We start from the raw sequence: 21,711 nt of genomic DNA on the forward strand, positions 1-21,711 counted from the left end.
GCACAAACCAACTTTGAAAGTCCCTCAAAGCAATGCAGACTGATGTAACATAGAGCAAGTGATGGTTTCATTGTTCGATAACATTATTTGAGGAGGATTTCATGAAATTTCAACACTTTCTGTAAAAAAAAAAAAAAAAGTGTTTTTTTTATTAGTGGTTCTCAAAGGTCTACACTCTTAAAAACAAACGTTCCAAAAGATTTGTTTCGCAATGCCATAGAAGCATTTTTGAACCATTTAAGAACCATTTTTTCTTAGTGTAAAGAACATTTAAAACATTGTTCCACTATAAAGAACCTTTTGTGCATTTGTAAGGTTCATTTGTACTGATATGCATATGAAATACCCCCATATATAGCATATGAAATCACCCCATAGCAGATCTATACAAGTGGAGCTGGGGAAGGAGGAGGGTTTCTAACGCATGCTGCAACTGCTATAACAAGCAAACAAGCAATAGCCAAGTATTTGAATGTTGAGGAGCGAGCTGATTGGCTGCTGATGCGAAAAGAAACCACTCAAGAAACTGTTGATGTAATTATTTTAGATTGAGTTAGAACATATCGGCCTGCGCCGTCTAGAGATTAATGACAGAACCTTGTATTTACCTGTGTTTCCTCTGAGGATAAAATTATTGGCTCTGCATTTCTAATGCTCGGATCTTTAAAAAGGCAATGCAAAGTTTTTGGAGCTGCAGGGATATTGTGATGTCACGGTTTTCTCCCAAATTCAGATCTAATCAGTTAAACACCTTTTACATTTTAGCAACTTGTTGTGAAATCTTGGTAAAAAAAAAAAACATCTTAAATCTAAAATGATACGATACTGTAATTTCACCAATTTTCAGTACAATTTAGCAGTTCAGGCTGAGTGATGTGAAGCATTAAAGCAAAGAAATGGTTAATATGTTTAGTGTGCAGATTTGTCAGTTTGCCAGCATACTTGGCCATGTTTATGTAGTGATGTAAATGGATGATAACGTGAAAGATGCTTTCAGCTCAATGAAAAGTATGAGGTGGCACAAATCACAAGTGTACTTATATTTTGTCCATGAACTTCACACCAAACTTCTTCATCTGCTTCATTTCCTGCAGGGTTTAGCTGAAGCTACCACACCTGAACCAACTCTTTGGGTTCGCCCCATTGACTGTCAGCAAGTTCGTCTTTGTTGCCTGTTGAGTTAGAACGCTGTTTCCTGTTAATGTCGGGCGATCACAGGATCTGAAATGTTATGCGAGCTGTTGTTGAATTTGATCGTCCATCTCCCTCCACAGGCATCTCGTTCACGCCGTTCTTCTTATTGGAATGGCACACACACATTTACACACACCGCCTGAAGCTTTCACACCTCACCCACAGGGACAAGCTTCAGAACGAATGTGTGTGTCCTGCAGATGTGCAATCACTCGCTAGCCTGTCGCCATCTGCCTTTGTTTTTCTATGCATGGTAGGACATCAAGTCCACTGGGTCACCTATATGCGTTCATGTATGTCACTTTCTCCAGGTATTATATGGGTCAATGATATCATTCTCCTTTTTATCCTATATATTAATTTATTCAAAAATACAGGAATCAGTTTTCAGGGTGGAATAGGAGATTTCAGGGTGATATCCTTATATCATAATGAAGAAAAAAATCCTAATTGAATAAATTAACTTCTTGAAAGAAAACCTTAGTTTTGTATTTTATTAAAACGTTCTGGAAAATTTCCACAATCAAAAATATATGGTACGACCAACATGCAAAACCCCTTGACTGTGTGTCAATAAGTCAAATAAATTGAATAAATATTTGATAATTTACCCTTTTTATTTCAAGTCAAGGTTAGCTCAGTTTGTAATATGTCATGCGGTGCGACTCTTCAAAACTGTAATGCTATTTATGAATTAACAATTAATGATCTTCATATTAAATACTTTTTACCTTGAAAAATATATTTTAAAATGTTTTTTTTTTTTTTTGAAAATAATGATATTCAAATAATGTTTTCAAGGTGTAAAGAAAATGTTTTTACTTTTTACTTAATGGTTACACCACATGACTTTTTATTTAATTTTTTTTATTTCATTGAAAAATGTATTGATCAATTAAGTTCATTATGTATTTAAATACTGTAAAACGTTTTAAAACCATATGAAATCAACAAAAAAGTCAATTTCTAACTCATATTTTAAACTTGCATGCTTTCAAATTTGTGATATTCCATTCAAAAAGGATAAATGAAATGTCCTCTGTACCACCAATAGTTAATTTCAGCAAAAGTGGGAGGAATTCGGCAGAAAGTAGCGAATTATGCTCAATTAGTAGATGAAAGTTTTAGCTTGGCAGGGAGCAGAGCGCGGCTGTTCCTTTCCCCTTTGTATTTAGCTGCTTTTGGAGCTGAATTCAGCTTTGTCTCGCTCTCGGCTTCTATTATGCAACTGGGCGTTTCTTGCTGAAGTGTTTGTGTGTGTTCGCCAAAATGAGGTAATGAACAGGTGGTGACGCATTCGCTCTAAAACAATATCAATATATCCTTTCACTGTAAGCCTGCCCTCAACATGACGTTCTCTCTCAGACTCCAGACTCCCCACGGTCATCCAAAGCTCCAGTTTTACCGCCGTTTCTACGCCCAGTTGAGGTAAAGGACAGGAGGGCATTCATGATCTAAACCAGCACAGGAAAAAGTCTGACATGGAAAAAGTTTTCCTATTATATTTGCTTGACTTTAACTGTTATAAGCCCTGATTATAACAAAACTCAATCGTATTTTTAGCCTAAACGTTCAGCAACATTCCAAGATGCATTTTGAAACATAAATGTATAATGCACCAACTATGAAGTTAATTGTGTCAGTGAAGTCACTAACAAAAATGGCATCAAATGAGATGAGAATTGTTGGAACTTATTTGTTGCAACCCTATTTTCTATTTTTCAAATAGATTTGGAGAAATTTAGCATTATATCACTTGTTCACCAATGGATCCTCTGCAGTGAATGAGTGCCATCAGAATGATAGTTCAAACAGGTTATAAAAACACAATAATCCACAAGTAATTCACACGACTCCAGTCCATCAATTAACATCTTGTGACGTTACGAGCACCATGCAGGCCAGAATCAAACCTATGTTTCCCATATAGGCACCAAAGCTCAACATTTGTATTTTCAGAAGTTGTTATATACAAGAAATCTGAATGATGCCTGAAATTGTGTGGCCTGTCAAAGAAAGTGTGCTGTTTTTGACACGATACAACTCAGTATTTGCCTGGTGGATGGAATGTGCGATTGAAAATCCCATGAACTTACTTTGGAACCCTAGCGGGGTTAGAATCTAGAGGCATGTGCCATAATCTTCTTAAGAAATCAAGAAATTTCTCAAATTCTAAGTTTGTAAAAATGTTCCTAAGTGCAGTTCTTAAAAATTTCACACGGTTTTCAAATATAGTTTTTTTTTTTTTTTTTTTAATGACAGGCTTAATTTGGTGGTTTTTGATTATATTGCAATTCTTGAGTAACTTCATGATTTTTAAGAACATTCTTATCAGGAGTTCAAATTCTTCTGTCTTAAAGTTCTGTTTAAGAAAAATCTTAAAGATAAGTGAAGTGAAGTGACATACATACTTCCAAGTATGGTGACCCATACTCGGAATTCGTGCTCTGCATTTAACCCATCCAACGTGCACACACACAGCAGTGAACACACACACACCGTGAACACACACCCGGAGCAGTGGGCAGCCATTTATGCTGCAGCGCCCGGGGAGCAGTTGGGGGTTCGGTGCCTTGCTCAAGGGCACCTCAGTCGTGGTATTGAGGGTGGAGAGAGCGCTGGACATTCACTCCCCCCACCTACAATTCCTGCCGGCCCGAGACTCGAACCCGCAACCTTTCGATTACGAGTCCGACTCTCTAACCATTAGGCCACGACTTCCCACAATAAGAACATTCCTAAGATGTTTTGTTTATTTAATTTGTTTTTTAGAATAAAATCATTCTTAACTTTATTATTAGGTTAGAAAACGTAAAAAAAAAGCCGTTTCTTCTTAAGAATGTTTCATGAATCCAGCCCCAGAACACTATACACTTATTTAATGGCTGTTTCTGATTTAGGCCAATAGAAAAACACCTAGCAACCTTCGAGAACACCCTAGTAACCACATAACATTTCCCTTGATACTTCCCAAAATACCCTTGCATTGTGGTGGTGAGTTTTGCATGGACAAGCACCATATTTTCTTTAGATTCGAGTTTATTTAGGAGACACTTTTATCCAAAGTGTCCTACAAGTGAGGAATAGTACAACAAACTGACCAAAGCAACATGATGTGAACAATAAAATCTCTCTTAAACCTGTATGAACCTTTTGTCAAACACAAAAGAAGATATTATGACGAATGTCAATAACCAAACAGTTTCTGGTTCCCTCTGACTTTTTTTTTTCTTACTGTGGAAGTCATTGGCTATCGTCAACTGTTTGGTTACCTACATTCTTCAAAATATGTCACTTTAGATGGTTAACATCCAAAACTTCACCATGCAGCAGTTTGACTTCCTGTGTCTATGTAACCCGTTTCCATTATCGTCCCAGAGCAGCACGGGTATCAATGTTTCTATTGAAAAAGAGCCACTGTTGCCATTAGGATGAGGTAAGCTCTCGAGGGACGTTCTTGGTGCTCTGTTATTTTCAACAAACACGCACACACTCAACTCTTTCTCTAGCCGTATGTCTTTCTGATTAGAGCATGGCTCTATTTTTAGTGCAGGCTCCTGTGGTCATCACATCTGGCGCCAGTCGCCTACTTGAACAACACACATATACACCACAGATTCGCAAAGGTCGAAAAGATGACCTTTCAGTCTCCACCCTATACCCTTGACATACACATACCCCACTTTGCGGTATGAAGAAATGAGTAGCATTTGTCCTACATATGGCCCGCTGTAAACTTGGCTATAGTTTCTCTGTGCTCTCATAGACCTCAAATTATATGTGTTATGTCAATTCTGAAAAACAAGCTGAAGAAATGAAGAAATGTCAGCGGGCCGACCAGTGCCAAATACTTTCAGCATGACATGAACTACTTCTCCTCTCCTCTCTGCTACTGTCTCCCTCTTTATTTTTTACCCTTTCCTTTCCTTGAATCTACCTACCATCCAAATTAGCTTTAAAACATAAAAGCATTCAGTGCACTTAATTAAACTGAGGAATAATTTTCCACTCTACTGTACATTACCTAGACTCTATATATATCCACTCATATTCAGCATTTTCAGTGCATTTTATTTCATCCTCTTTTATACCGTTAACAATGGTTTCTTGCACCAAAAATACTCGTAATTTAATTTTCCCACCCACAAAAGGCTGGTTTTGCTACTGAAGACTTCTATGTAAATAGCATGTTATGATTGCTAACCTCCAAGAGGCAGCATATTTAATTCAGGGTGGGCCAAGTTTATGGTTTATGGAATTCTTATAGCTCAGCCAGGTCATGGGTTCGATTCCCAGGGAATGCGTGAACTGATAAATATATATGAATGAAATGCAAGTCGCTTTGGAAAAAAGCCATACATGTTTGTCATGTTTACAGCTTAGTTTCAGTACGCCAGTAAGGAGGCCAGGTCTTTAGTGTCCTTGTTAGCTCGCCCGCCTCAAATGCTGGAAACACTGGTTTGAATCCTGCTCAGAGTGGGCCAAGTAGAACCTGAGGGATTATAGTGGTGCAGTGACCCGGATGGTAGTGAGGTTTAGGGGGGTGAGTGTAATGGAAGCCATCTAGTAAGAGCAGTGCAGGTAAACCTCACTCCACTGATCTCAAGAGGCACACTAGAAACTGACACTAGAGGCTGTCGTCTTTAGCATCCTTGCTAGCACGACCACCTCTTATGGCGGAAACTCCGGCTCTAATCCTGCTCAGAGCGGGTCAAGTAGAAATGGAGGGGACAATATGGATCATTTACGTTTACATTTATGCATTTAGCAGACGCTTTTATCCAAAGCGACTTGCATTGCATTCAAGTTACAGTTATTTTACATTTTATCAGCTCTTGTTCACTTTGATCACTTTGTTTCTGTTAAATTGAAAGTATTAGAACTAGTTTTTTTTTCTAATTTCAGAAAGAAATGTTGTTTGTTGTGAAAAACTCTCTAACACAATGTTAGGGTTTTATGGATGTCGCCAGAATGTTGCTAAGGTACTCTGGTATAAGGTTTTCTGAGTCATTTTAGACCATTATTATGTGGTTTCTAGTACGCTCTAAAAAGAAATTCAGGGGACCTAAAGTAAGTTAATTAAATTATCTTGATAACTTTGGGTAGTGGACTTCTAATTCCATCAGGCTTTGCCTAGGACTGGATAAGGATAACAAATGCTGGAATATTTTGTGTTTTTTAGTAAAGAGAAAGACCTGTTAGTGTTTAACATTATGTTATAACTTCAACGTTATGTTGAAGTTTTGGTGGTTGCCATTGATCTTAGAGATGTCGTCGTGGTTAGGTTGTGGGCAGCTATGTGAATGTATACACTACACAGTGACAAGTAATTTCCAACCATTTCACTAAATTTACCTGCTAAATAAGTTACATCTAACATGTGCTTTGCTAACTGAAATGTATTAGATTAATTGGATTAGATTAATTCCAGGGTCATAACTCAATCAGTCGGAATGATTTGAGTAATCAGCCTTTTGTGTTTATGCTACAAATTATTAAATTCCTTTAACTCAGTGTAGTTTGTTGGTTAAAGGTAATTTCATCAGAAGTTGTCGTAACTCAGAAAGATTGGCGCAAACTGTTCCATTAATGAAAATTTGCTGGGTATTGAATTGCTTCGATGGTTGGAAAATTCCTTATAGAATGATCCAGGGAGCATGATTACATGTGGTGATTTCTTACAGGTAATGTTCCAGTGCTAAATTGACAGCCCTGGTTCCATTCTCTTCTAAAAGTTACAAAGGTTTTGGTGGCTCTTCAAGAATGCAATGAATTCCAGGAAAAGTTTGCAGAACACAGGACATACACAAACAAGTGACGCAACCCAGCACTCATTTCCTGATAGAGGCCCAAAATCCTTCCATTCCATCCTCGGCTAAATTTGGATTTCCAGCGGAGCTTGAAGCCCCTGTGTAAAGAATGTGGGCTTTGTCATAATTCTGCTCTCTTATTGCAAGCATTAATACTCCCTCTCATTTATCTCTCTCTCTCTCAGGCTCTCTCCATTTCTCTTTCCAACTCCCCCTTTCCTTCCCACATGAAGCACATCCTCCCAGTTGTGTAACCCTCTCTGGAGACCTCTATCCTGGTTTACATGTGGCCCGATGACATCATAGTTCTCCATAGGGGGTTTAGATTGCTTTCTTTCGCTGTCTTTTAAGGGGGAAGGGTTGGGGAACAGAGACATTCGTCCATATTAATAGATCAACTCTAGTTTCTCAATAACCCCTACTTCTTGAGTAAGGAAAGAATGGACAACATGGGAATAGATGATGCATGAAATGTGGTCAAATATAACAGAGGTGTGGTTTAATGCATGTTTGCCCATATATCAGGACCATTGGTGCAAATTAAAAATTTAAAGCAAATCGTTTTTGCAGGTCTTAGTTCAAATTCAACTAATCAATTTTATTCACAAACATGTTCAAATCATCAACAGCACAATGTGATTAAAGAAATATAGTACAAATATTTATTTAATATTTCATAACTGACTCCAACTGCAGTTTTATTACAGGGTTCTCCATTGAATTCTCTCTTTTTTTCCCCCTACATTTGAACTTCTGCCATTGCAGCATTATGTTAAGCTTAAGAAAAAGGAAGTGCAACAGTTGGTCAATAATCTTCTCAGGACGCCTTGTCTGTTTCACAAGTCGCAGTGACAAGTGAACAAGTTTCTTGCTTAATCCCATAAATGTCATCATCCACTTGTATGAATCACATAAGATTGTTTTAAGCTTTTGGCTACTAACACATCCTTGCAAAACATCTGAAAATTCAAATCTGATGTAACTGGCCTCCAAAAGTGTTAAAACCGGGTCCTTCTTCGGCTGCCGGTAACATAGCTGAAACATGGCAGACCTTGATTAATGCACTTGACCTTTGACCTGTACACTGGGTTTCAGCCCAGTACTGAGTGACGGCATCCTGTTTAGCCATTACACTTAGAAGCCTTGAGTCTTTTCTGAACTATGCAAGATTTAGATCATAGTCTTATTAGCATTAATAGTGTTTAACAAGATTGGCACTGTTAAATGAAAACTAAAATAAGAGTCAAGCAATGCTGTTTTATCGCCTCTTTGCTCAGCATGTTTTAGGAGATTTGGAAGTATTGATAGAAACATTGAGTCACAGGTATATCACCTTGTAAGGGGATATGTAACTTTACAGTAAAACTAGTGGTGTGAAGAAGTTGGAGGAGGAAAAAGGGATTTACAGTACACTTAATACAGGAGCAAGCGATCTGGGAACCGTCTTTCTCAAGAACACAGTTCATGGAGCACCCTTTGTTGGGTTCAAATCCGCAACTGGTTTTGATCACTTAACTATACCGTTTTCTAAATTCTTAAAAGTAAATGTTCTTTATTGGCATCGGTGGTTCCATGAAGAACGTTTAATATCCATGGAACCTTTCCTTTCTACAAAAGGTTCCTTACTAGGAAAGGTTCTTTAGAAAAGAAAAAGGTTCTTTTAAAAGCTGTTTACTAAAAGGTTCTTTGGGGAGCCCAAAATTTTTTTTCTATGGCATCATTGTGAAAAAACCCTTTTGGAGCCTTTACTCTTTAAGAGTATAAGTTACCCAGATTAGTGGTATTTAAATGTGTCACCATCACGTGTGTGGAAAGTCCTGAAAACGTTGTGGGCTGCTGTCTAACGGCTGGGATATGTCCGAGTTGACACTTAAAATTAAAATAGCACGTTTGCTGCAGCCATGTGTGTCTGATTAAAGAATGTCAACAGGTGGGTGCTACAAAGGATGATGATGATTTAATGATATTAAAAATAGAGTAGTCCACCTGGGGCTGAAGGATTTTGGGGAAGAAAACTAAGATGTGAAAAAAGCAAAATGTGTTTAAAATGCGAAAAAAAAAAAAAAAGTTTGCTTTGCTTAATGCAATGCTATTTGCTACTATTTATAATATTTACTTCATATTAACAATGACCCCTTTAACGCAAATGTTAAAGGGGTCATTGGATGCAAAATTCACTTTACAAGTTGTTTGAACATAAATGTGTATCGGAAGTGTGTGTACACATCCATCCTATAATGATAAAAATCCACCCTGTGTTTTTTTTTAAATCCCTATTTTAAAATCCCCTTTCTCAAATCAGGCTGAGATTCCTGTCAGAATGACGTAGTTCTGTACAGGCCCCTCCCACGATAGTTGATTGACAAGACTCACCTTAGACCCGCCCTGAGTGAACTGTGAGCTGTCCGCCATTGTGTCGACTCGACTCCAGTGCAGACTCAGGAGCCACTGAAGACGCAGAGGATTAACGTTACTTTCGTTTTTAAGGAAATGCGCCGATCCCGTTGTGCCTAACTGCGTAGTATATGTTCGCGCAAATCATTCGTGATCCAGCTTCATCTACAGAAGAAGTGAGCATAAGTTTTTTTTTTTTTTTTTTTTTTATGAACCTTTGCAAATCGCCTTTCCTAATAATGTGCTAGTTAGCCAGTTTCACGGCTGAAGGTTACAGTCTGCTCGTCACTCCACGGAAGAGAGGGCTGGGGTCAGCAGAGCTCATTAGCATTTAAAGCTACATGGACTAGAATGGTTTGCTAAAAACAGCTCATTTTGACAGGGTAAAAAAGGTGTTTTTTACACTAAATTTTAACCAAAGTATGTTATAATTTTCATTAAGACCCTAAAGAATCATATCAACTTGTGGAAAATGGACATCCGATGACCTCTTTAAACCAGCTTATCTTGGAAAATGGCAGGGAACTCATAAAGCTTCTCATTTGTTATAAGCGCTTCTCATTACAACAGTAGGAAGTTGGTTGGCGCATGTTGCAATCCCAGACTCGGAGCAGATGCAGAGATGGTGCTCCACTCTGAAACACACAGCACATATACTTATTTAATAAAATTGCTACCGATTTGATTATCACACTAAGTCATAACGCAGTTTCGTTTTTATTACGATTAATCGTTCAGCCCAAGGGTAAAGACACATTTATTGCAGTATGGCATGTATCTGCTGTTTTGTTGGCGGTAAGATGATATAGCTACACATGCAAAGCATGTAATGTCTACATGTACGTGTTGTGTTTTTCTTTCCATGACTTCATCATGACTTCACTTATGGCTTGTATACATAAGACATCTAGAAGCTTAATCATGCAGTGAGAATTCTAGCTCCTTCGCCCCATATCGTGAGTGTAAATGAGAGATGCCCCATTGGGATCCATTTATGTGATGTCAAACTCCAGTGAAATTTCACGCTGTTTTATCACAGACAGGGGGGATTTGGACACACTTAGACTGATGCAAACATGTGAGTGTTGAGTGATTGGAGATGGCATTACGCTCAACTGGAGGCTACCTCACACCTCAAGCATGACAGCTGGGGCCCTGTAAGCATTACATCATGGAGTGATGTATCCGCGTATCGCGTGTCACTGGTGCTCTGACGGCAAGCGTTATCAGTGCTAACCCCCTCCTACTCCACACACGCATTCACACAAAAATTCCTCTTCTATGCACACACCATCCTCTGTTAGATCCCAAAAGTGCTGTAGAAATACATTCAATATATTGTGGCAACACTCCAGAATCTGCAGCCAAACTGCACGAATGATGTGGTTCCTCTGCTTCACCCGATAGATGATCCTGCGGTGCAATGTGTTGTATTCTGATACAGCTTCTCCCTACTGCACCTTTACAAGCATCATACTCAGCCATTGAGATGTTAACTCCTGATGCATGCAGTAAACATTCACAAAGTAGTGAATGATACAGAACTAACCAGCATCAACCAGACTGACTGTCCCATTGACTGCCAGATAATTAATACTGTCAAGGCCCAGAAAAGTATGAAAGGCATCGTCAAAATAGTCCATCTACCATCAGTGGTTCAATCTGAATTTTACGAAGCGACAAGAACACTTTTTGTGAACAAAGAAAACAAAATATCGACTTTATTCAGACTGAACCACTTTAAGATGCGTAACCCTTTAAGATGCGTATTTGTCGATCTGAGCACAAGTGAACGACATTAAATACAAGTTTAAACAGGGTCAGAAATGCTTTGAGTTTTTCCACTTTTGACCACTTCAAGAGATAGTCATTGCATTCAGTCAAATGCGTTCAAGCAGGCACAAAAGGCCGCCTCCTTTCTGCCTACTGACCTAATTCTTAAACATAACAGGACGTGTTGTTGAACCGCGCTAGCCAGATGGGATTTAAACTTTGCTGGCTGAAAACGTAAGTTTGGTTTGAATGTGAAAAAAAGTGTTAAAAGCACAATGTTCTCTTACCATTCCTGATTCTAACACAAACCCACAACTTTCGGCATGGTTTTGGTAGCTATCAGAGCAGAAACAAAAGCTGCATGCTTTTTTCGCAATATTAGATCGAAAGATCAGAAAAGGCCCATGCCCTCAAATACATCAGGAAAGTTGATAATGCAAAATTCAGATGAAAAATGCATTCTCAGTAGAAATAATTATAATTGTAGATACACATAAGATGCATATATTTTAGTTTTTTTAATTGATTTTAACATTTTAAATGTACTGCGCTTTGTTATTGTAAATTGAACGCATTTAGGAGAAGTGTGAAAAGAGAAGATCAAACGCATCTGTGTACACATTATGTGTGTACTTGCAGTCTAAAACAGTTGAGGGTGTTATATTTTTTTCATTTTCAGAAAAACATTGAGTGGGCCCCTAAGGTGGCTGCATATTTGCTCGGTGAGTAAGGAATGTGGTTGCATGCCTTACTCATAAGCCAGATTCAGCTCACACACAGTAAGAGTGAGAGAGGGAGAGGAAAGACGGGGGGGGGGGGGGGTGAAAGTAAGCGAGAGAGGAGAGAGACGGGGCAGACTATGCTCACGGCAAATGAGCTCATTCACTCTAAGGTCACACACAGAGAGAGAGAGAGAGAGAGAGAGAGAGAGGCGGGGAAAGACTTGAACGGAGGCTGTACAACAATAGCGAGCTCCACTTTCAGTTGTTGCCACACAGAATGAGATCGAGGAAGGATCCGTGGCGCTCCTGAGGAAAGACCACACACTTCTTCTGCCCTCGTTTCTGTGAGGGGGGACGCAGTTGTTGCCGCTTTCCTGTGGAGTTTCCCTCCTAAGTGCTTTTTAGGATCTTACCTTTTTTTTGGTACTCAGTACCTTTCGGACGTATAGTTCTTGGACTGCGGTTTGGACTGGTTGGTGCGGATGCCCCTAGACGTGGTCATATCCCCTCCGGAGAACTGCTTCTGGCCGGGGATACAGCGAACAGACATGAGGCTCAAAATCAGAGTCCGCAAGATGAGGAAAGAACGCAAGCTAAGAGGTGTGTAGCATCTGTTGTCACCTGGACCAATGGTGCTTTTCCATCTGTACCTGTCAAACCATGTTGATTCGAGGTTATGCGATGTGTTTCATCATCTTCCTCTTTCTTTTCTGTAGTCCCAAATATTTGTCTGAAGTTGGGATTCTTTTTTCAGTGTCTTTCTTTAACCTAAATTTATGTTAAAGAGTTAAACATTAACCTAGCATTGCTCCTATGATTATCTCCTAGAATAGTAGAAACTTAAATGGACATGCATATTTGATTTGAGTATATTTATTAATGCAGTTGCTTTGTGTGTGTTCATGGCTCACAACGTTATGCACACAGGCAAGTGTATATTTGAGTTACGTGTGCATTCTACTGATGTCACCAAATACAAGTTAAACAGTTAGACTTTGCCAAGCAATTTAATTTTATTGCAGTGACGTCTATGTTTTCGTAATGGCTTTAGGACAGAAATGCAATAATTGTAATAGCGCCAACAGTTAATGATTCGATGATACAAGGTCCTAGGGTTTAACACTTCTAATCTGTCAAGCATGACACAAAGCGCCGGGAGTTATGAGGTAGCCACCAACCCCCTGCTGTTTTTTGTGTTCCTCATTGTGCAGCATGCATGTGTGCAATGATGTCATTGGGCCTTTATTGAGATGCTAATAAGTGTGTGTGTGTGTGTGCGTGCAGAGATGGGGACAGATGGGGGCTGCTCCTCAATGGCGTCATGTCTTCTGCATCTGGAGACTCGTATGTGTGTGCGTGTGTGTTGATGTGCATTAGTTTCTTTCAGGGGCCCATCAATGCTGCTTGATGTAGAGCCTTGAATGGAAGCCTGTGTGAGAGTGACTATAGAGCTCAGCAGAAAAGATGAAAAACTGAGGGGCTCCTGAAAGATGGAGGTCAGGTGCCACAGGACAATGAACTGAAATCAAAGGGCGGAGTTAATGAACTGTGCACTCTGTGTTATTAAACACAAATGCGGCTCAATGGTTCATGGCCATATCCGAAAAATGTAACCTTATTACATTGTCTGCTTTGTTGCACAGTAGGGGAACATGGTATTGCAGCTGCAGTCAAATTTAGGTAAGTATCTCCCAAGTATGTGGTGACCTGAGCATTGTAGTCTCTGTATAAGCTATTCACCCTGCAATTCCAGATAAATTCTTCCATGATGTTACGGTTCCTCTGTACAAGAGAGGTTATTGCACTTTTGAGAAGAACTGAGGTCTGAGGCACGTCAGAGAAAGTTGGATGGTGAATGGAGGTTATGTAAGCTTTAGAGAGAGAGAGAGAAAAAAAAACATAGAGAACGTATGCGAGTGGCACATTCCCTTTTCGTCCAGCGTGAGATTGACCCTGGCACACTTCTCTTGCTGAAAACACACTTGCACTCATATGCCTAGTGGTTTTGAGAAATGTCACCGCTGCCCTCTTACGTAACTGGAGTCTATAAAAGTGACTAATGTTGCCTAAGTCAGTCGTATGTGTCTGTCCATTGTGCATGTGCATATTTATTCGATTCAGAGAGTCCTACATGCTCGCAACATCTAGTGAAAACATCAGTTTGTTTTAAATGTGTATTTGAAACGCTTCTTTAACTTGACTGCTTAAGGTGCAAATGTTTGTTCATATTTCTGTGAAAGGAGTAAAAGTAGGCGTTCGTTGATTCAACATTAGCAAGATGTTAAGACAGATATGGAAGCTTATGGTTTCCTTGTAATCCTAACTGTCATCACCACCGCCCAGTTAGAAATGATAGCTGATGACCTCACTCAAGTATTTCCTCTCTTGGCTTTTCAACAATGTGGTGCTGTAAGTGTTCCTGTTTGTGTTGCTGTGGTCCAGTAACACACTTTTTTTTTTCGAGAAAGCTAAATAAAGCACCCCTGTGGATCTTTGAAGCAGGACAATATTCCAGATCCTTGAGGGGGTGAAAGAACACTTCCAAAGGAGATCTTGTCCACTTGTCTTTTGAGCTGTGGTCTTGCTTTCACAGATCCCAGATGCCCTTCGAAATCCTTGACCTTTGAGTTCAAGGAAGAGGGATGGGAGATCAGCACTGCTTCCCTGTTTTGGCAGAAGTAATGCATTTGAGAGATGTGGGAAAAGAAGCCGGTTCTAACAAGCCTTAACCAGGCAAAACTTGTAGTCTTACTTTGGTATTGCTGACAATGTTGACATAATGACCAACCCTTTTTTTAGGCAGTTATGTCACTGGGCCGGTGAGGGGAGTTACAGTTGGGGGATGGGGAACAGACATCCAGGATTTTATGTTGTATCAATGTGTTTTGAACGTATTTGTGTGTGTGGTTTGGGGGGGAAGGGTGTATTTGAACCACTATGGGGGTCGTAGAACATTTTGTCGGCAGTCATTCATCTACCACTGGTTTCGAGAGCGTATGGAGGAGGCACCAGGGGCCCGTTGGTTCTGCTTGAGTGACATGCAAATCACCTCTCAGTTTTCTGTGCTGAGAGATGATGTCATTGTACCAGCCGTTGCCATTAATAGCAGGAAACAGACAGGTTGTCGCTCAAGCTCTTAAAGAACCAGGCACCCCCAAACAAACAATAGTTGTTTAGATGGTGATTTGCACATGGATAAGAGGGACAGGTGTTCCTTGTTGTCAGTTAGGGCAAAGCAGGTGGCTTTTAAAGTTCACGGTTAATTGATGTATGATTTGTCACCCATGTATAGACTCTGAATGAAGTCATGCAATAACGTTGAGCGTGGCTGATGTTTTTCTTTGTTGTAAACCTTCTTATCGCCTCACTCTTTATTTGCCATGACTCATTTTATTGACTTGTTCATTTTAACTCCTCCTTCCCACCCAGATCTGTTTAACACAGTCACTTTTGTTTTGACTATTGCACTGTTTCTTGGCCGGGATGAAATGATTTCATGGCTCCCTAGTTGACTGTTGTGTGTGCACGCTCCCAGGTTTACCATGTCCCAGATTCTCATGGAGCTCATCTGCGATTAAGGTCTAAACCCATCTACCGGGGCTCACGCTTTCTGGCAGCATTGCGCAGCTCAATGCGGACTTTACTTTCTTCCTCTGTAATTCCATTCCACTTTTCCATTTTTCCCTGTTACTCAAATGCATTCTAGTTCAGCTGCTTATAGATGCACGTAAGTGCATTTGCAGGTTTTTACCTTGCATTTGTACGTGTGTACATCGCTGTGCAGACACCCAACGCCCTAGAGCTATGAATCAAGGGCTTGGTCTGCACCTGTGACCACCCTCATTCTCTAAGACTGATGCAATTGTTCAGTTGAGGATATTAGCTCATCCAGGAAAAGGAGCTCCAGCAGACAAATGCCAAAACTGGAGCCACCCGCCTCTTAAAGAAACAGAATCCTTCTTTAGGCCAACCGGCCTTTGCTTACTAGACTGCTGTGTTTGTACATGCACTGACCTAGATTGGCATAATCTTGTTCATAACATCTGAATCCTCTCTTGCTTAGGTTTTGACAAATGACGTGTGACATCAGCATGTCTTTTGTTAGTATGAAAGGTTTTGACTTGAAATATGCCTCTTATTATAGGTTGCTCTTTGTTAAGTTATTTGTCCTGCTTGAGAGATTTTGAGTTGCATCCCTTACATAACGACTTATGTTACAATAATGACACTGTTGACAGTCGCCAAATCCAGCATTCTTGTTGGCCTTGTCTTTCTTCTATCAGATAAGTAGGGGGTCTACATGTTCTACCTAACATGTTCTCTCGTTTTCTCTGTTTCATTAGGTGGTTTTGCAGCATTCTCATCCTGTTTCCCAGGCCTGTGTGAAGGCAAGCCAGTGGCCACTCTGCCTATGAGTTTGTCTCAGCCATGTCTGCCTGTGGCAAACATTGGTCCCACACGAATCCTGCCCCATCTCTACCTGGGCTCCCAAAAAGATGTGCTCAACAAGGTACAGCTGACTGTAACTGAGGTCTTGGAATGTTAGAATCTTTTCATTTGTTAAAACTTCCAAAACTGGAGTAGTCACATTGCATAATTCATACCTTGGCTCTTTGCACTCTCAGGATCTAATGGCTCAAAACGGCATCACATATGTGTTAAATGCAAGCAACACCTGCCCAAAGCCAGAGTTCATCTCCGAAAGCCATTTCATGCGCATTCCCGTCAATGACAACTACTGTGAAAAACTCCTGCCATGGCTAGACAAAACCAACGAGTTTATTGGTAAGAACCAACTTGTGACAATAGGAAAAGAGTTGATTTAGTTTTCCTTGGCTGATTGATTTTCAATCTGTGACGTGAACTTCACATGTTAGCATGAAAAGTGAGTAGCACCCGCTGTGATGGTATCAGGAAGAACAAATTTGATCCTCAAAGTGTTTTTGCAGAAATGATATGTTTTTTTTATATGCTTGTCACTGAAGAGGTATTTGGTTGTCTTCCATGTTTTGTGTTTGCTCACGTTTTTCCCTTCTCCTTTTCAGACAAAGCCAAGGTTTCCAACTGCCGAGTCATTGTCCATTGTTTAGCTGGCATCTCCAGGTCCGCTACCATCGCCATCGCTTATATCATGAAGACAATGGGCTTGTCATCAGATGACGCGTACAGGTAAACTCACTCAGACACCCTGCAGCTTAAATTGCAAGTCTCAGAAAGACATTTTCTGCTAGCTGTAATTTTATATCCATTTCCTGCAACATGTAAAATGGATCACATAGAAACACTTGTAAACAATACTCGTCGTGGCCATCCTAAACACATATTTTTGTTCAAGGCCTTTACAAGCTCACATGATGCGCCTTTGTGTTGAAGATGTCTTCCCTTCCATACATGCGGATTTGTCCTTAGGGTAATCGTTCTTACTCATCTTGTGTTTCCAGGTTTGTAAAGGACCGCAGACCTTCAATATCACCCAACTTCAACTTCCTGGGACAGCTGCTGGAGTTCGAGAAAGGTCTGAGATTGCTAAAGGCTCTGTCCTCGGGGCAGGAGAAGTTGGAGCAGTTGAAGGAATTGTCAGAACGTAGAGGAGAATCTTCCAGTGATCCTGAAAAAGTTCGTCTGGAGGCTGAGAAGGACAGCACAGAATTTGACACCAAGCTACCTTCTCCAACCTCCCTCCAGCAGGGCTTTAATGGCTTGAATCTGTCAACAGAGCGTATCCTAGACACCAACCGGCTCAAACGCTCGTTCTCCCTTGACATCAAATCGGTCTACGAGCCCAACCACTGTCCTCGCCTCACGCCTGCGCATACCGAAGATGTTCCCAAACTCTGCAAGCTGGATAGCCCAGAGGCCGGAGAAGCCAATGGCGTATGCCAGTACTCACCTGTCAGCCCCAGTTTAGCTGAAACTCCAGGCCTATTTCCTGAGAACAGCTCCCGACCTCGTTCGCGGAGGAAAAGCAAGCACAATGGTAGCAGCGCTGGAAGTTCTCCTGTGCACTCGCACTTCGGACATTCACTCCCCGCACACAAAAGTCCCAATCTTGATGACAATCTAAAGCCCTCCCTGCTGCTCAGCCTTCCCACTATGGGCACCGGGCCCATGTGGACCAAGCATAGAGATACCGTACAGGCCACGACCCCTGTTACACCAACAGGCGAAGCCCCTTGGTTCTACAGCTCGGAGTCAATGAACAGTAACGGATGCGGAGGAGGGGCGGTACACTTTCCTGCACTGGGATGCAGCAGCCTCCCCGGCCCATGCGAGGCTGTGCGCCTGCGGGAAAAGGTGGGGGAGCCACGGGACTCGAGGGGCAGCTGGCACGAGGACGCTCCCACTTCCAGTGCTGCCGATAAGCAGTTCAAGAGGCGCAGCTGTCAGATGGAGTTTGAAGAGGGCATATCGGAGACACGTTCAAGGGAGGAACTGGGAAAGATCAGCAAACAGTCCAGCTTCTCCGGAAGCATGGAAATCATTGAAGTATCCTGACATCACCTGCACAGCCCCTGGGGACTTTAATGCACAGATGAACAGGCGCCACTTATGAGCAAGGATGACTAAGAGTGGGCCTGGCAAGGCTGTGGAACATTCATATTAGTTCATAGACCTGTCAATAATGACTAGTTCTCAGAAATGGGACATTTTTTTGTCTTTTTAAGCCGGTGGAACCGGACGCAGATTGACTTTGCTTTGTCTTTCTACTGTTTTTAAGCCATAGCCATCCCCAGATGAAAACGAGCTGAGACTGCAGTCCCTCGTTTCCTCACTCTAGAAACAGACCACCCTATTCTTCATAAAAGCTTTACCAGCCTTTTGGTCTATTGAGAATCTAGCATGGCTGTTATGCTCACACTTGTTTCTTTTATTATGCCGCCCTGGACGTTACACCGCCACAGCACAAGGAGTCAGCACAGACTAAGCCTTGGTGGTACATGCTTTTACTGGCTGAATGAAGGCCTCTTTGTGCAGTGCTCTTGTCCACCCTGCTCCTGTATCCCAGCATTCACGGAATCCTGGAGGAGGAACCAGGCATGTCATGAAGGAAACACATTGTGGGCGTTTTCCCATAATGTTCTCTGGCATTCTTTTGTTACCCAGATTTCAGGGTCTTGTCCTTCCCCTCCTGTGCCCAAGTAGTGATGCGCGAACTGTTGTGCAACCCACGTTCCTCTCACTAAGCATGCGTCAAGGCTGCTGTTTTCCTTACAAACAAATATTATATGAACTATACACAGTGATTTCAATGGGCGTTTTAAAGGTTTTTTTTTTTGTGGTCATTTTCTTAGTTACAGTTTTAATTTATTCTACTGGTTCATTCTGGTAATGAGAAATAATATAAAGATTGTGGAGTTTTTATTTTTCCTCTTTTTCAGTGTTGATCTCTCTTTTTCTGTGATATTTACAAAAATACACTCTCAAAACTGATACGCAACTACAAGCAATATGTGTTTTTACTTCGTTATTTTTGTCCTCCTTTTTCTTTATAAGGGAGTGCAGTTATTACCAGGAATTATCTGATGTTTAAATGCACTTTCTGTTGCTTTAAGAGGGAAGTTTTAGAACGTTCTCATTAAAAGGGTACCACAGCGCTTTACAAAAAAATCACGTGTAACCATTGATGTCCTGCAGTGTGTCACAAACTGAAGCATTTGGTATAGCTTTCGTTTGTCTCTCCAGCCTGCTGGCTTGAATTATTACAGACTTTAATCCAGCATGAATATTCTAGAGTAATCTAGAAAAATATGTATGACACCCCAGCATTGTAAAATGAGTTGCGACTCATTTTGATTTTCAAGAATTAGATTTTTGTATTAACAAGCACACAAGACGAAATGAAGGGAAAAAATGACAGGGACTCTAAAGGGGTTTGTCTGTGTCCCCCATTTGTTCTGCATATTTATGACATTATTTATTGTTTGTTTGGGTCTGATTGTGGGAGGATGTGTGGATGGATGTTGTGAATGACTTACAGAAGGACCCTTTGCAGATGCTCTTTTAAACTGGCGTCTTGGAGAGGAGATAAACCCCTAATCTTTTCATCAGAAAAAAGGATACACAACTACATGCATTTGAACCTGGCATGGTCTGACAGTTATGTCTGCTGATCAACTAGTTTTTATTGGATCATAAACTTTATATGAAAGACCAGTAACTGATAAGAACAGAATCTGCACTATGGTGACAATACATTCTGCTTGCTTTCTTCTCAGGGGAGCTTTTAATGAGTCAATTACATGTCTGAGCTTTCTCTATTTATCTCTTTTCTTCATCTCTCTTTAGAACCAATTTCTCTTCTACTCTTTCTCTCCTTCACTCCCCTTTTCCCTTCATTCTCTCTGTTTCTCTCAGAATCTCTAGAACGCTCCAAAGGTTAAATATAACACAGAAAGGGTGCGTGTGTGCAAATGTGAATGGGATTGCCCTCTCCATGGGAGATAGTTCAGCAATTTATTTATGTCTGTATTTTTCAGTTAGCTTTTCTGTATGGCAAATCTTGTATTTGTGCTGCTGTAATATTTTCCTTGTGTGAGACATTACCTGTATTTCCTTTTCCTTCCCTGTACTATAATTTTAAAGACATTGTTATCATTATTTAAAACATGTAATAAAAAGATGCAGGCTGTCCTTTTTTGCTGAAATTGTTAAATAGTTGGCAACATTATTATTATTATTATTATATTGTGTGTGAATGGCATCGTATCAACAAAACTAATTGATATAGGGAATTTTTTAAAGAGAAAATCTTGATACCTTAGGCTGCTTGACGCAAAATACCTCAGGTTCTTTTGAAAGGCTTGTTCCTCCCCATGTACCCATTTTGTGACGATGAAACAAAATACAAACATTACAAAATATGAAAGTTTTGTGATTTCTTTTCATTTAAATTTTTTTTTAGTTGCATAGTTGTGCAAGATCAGAAATGTAAATTTTATGTTTATGAATTATCTACATTTCATTTATTTTTGCATGTTGTTAATAATTCTCTAATATTCCATTCATGTTGTTTCCGCCACGGGATAAAAAAGGGTAATTGTGACTTTTTATCTCAATTCTTTTCTTGTAATTCTGAGTTGATATCTCACGATTGTGCCTTTTTTTTCTGAATTCTGAAAAACAAAAAAACAGAATTGCAATATAAACTCAGAAACTCAAAAAAAATTAGACAAAGTTGTAATTACCTGTTTTAGTTATTTATTTTTATCTCATGACAGGAACAATCTCCAATCGATTGGAAATGAGGTAAAGCACAGGAATCTCTATGCACATGACGTTCTATGCAAATGATAAAAAGATAAAGATTTATTGAATCATAGAAATAAAATGAAGAACTGAAGTTCATCAGAATGTTATGGAAGCCCATTTCTGCCATATATATCATGTGTATACTATACACGTATATATGTGTGTGTGTGTGTATATATATACACACACATATCTATATACAGTTGTGTTCAAAATAATAGCAGTCCAACATCACTAACCAGATCAGTCACAGTTTTTGGTAGAAATTACATATCTACATGGCAAATATTTTACTAGTAGGTGTAGTAGAGTAATAGAAAACCAACAGACCCAACAGTCATGACATGCATGCTGTTGATTCTGTGTAACTGAATCATTCAAAAAAACTGGTGTCAAACAAATGGCCCTTATTTAAGGACGAAGGCAGCAAATGTTGTACTGTGCATTTCTCTCTGAAAATCGGAGTAAAATGGGTCGTTCCAGACATTGTTCAAAACAATAGCGTACTTCGATTAAAACGTTGATTAGAGAGGTTAAAACATATAAAGAAGTGCAAAATATGATAGGCT

General features: G+C 40.1%; 1 protein-coding gene across 2 annotated transcripts in view; it reads left to right on the plus strand.

Moving 5' to 3' along the window:
• The window catches only part of LOC306868461 (dual specificity protein phosphatase 8-like), a 43,221-nt gene extending 22,465 nt beyond the window's left edge, over positions 1–20,756 (plus strand). Inside the window, exons 1-5 of one of the 2 annotated variants that reach the window (XM_079414637.1) lie at positions 12,148–12,493; positions 16,237–16,403; positions 16,519–16,678; positions 16,939–17,062; positions 17,335–20,750. In XM_079414637.1, the coding sequence (XP_079270763.1) occupies positions 12,376–12,493; positions 16,237–16,403; positions 16,519–16,678; positions 16,939–17,062; positions 17,335–18,388 (1,623 nt within the window). In that variant the 5' untranslated portion in view covers positions 12,148–12,375 and the 3' untranslated portion in view covers positions 18,389–20,750. Of the gene's footprint in view, positions 1–12,147; positions 12,494–16,236; positions 16,404–16,518; positions 16,679–16,938; positions 17,063–17,334 lie in introns of those variants that run through there. The other variant, XM_079414636.1, reaches the window with a different exon arrangement.
• The last annotated feature ends 955 nt before the right edge of the window (positions 20,757–21,711 follow it).

Source organism: Barbus barbus (genome assembly GCF_936440315.1).
Source record: "Barbus barbus genome assembly, chromosome: 50".
NCBI lineage: Eukaryota > Metazoa > Chordata > Actinopteri > Cypriniformes > Cyprinidae > Barbus > Barbus barbus.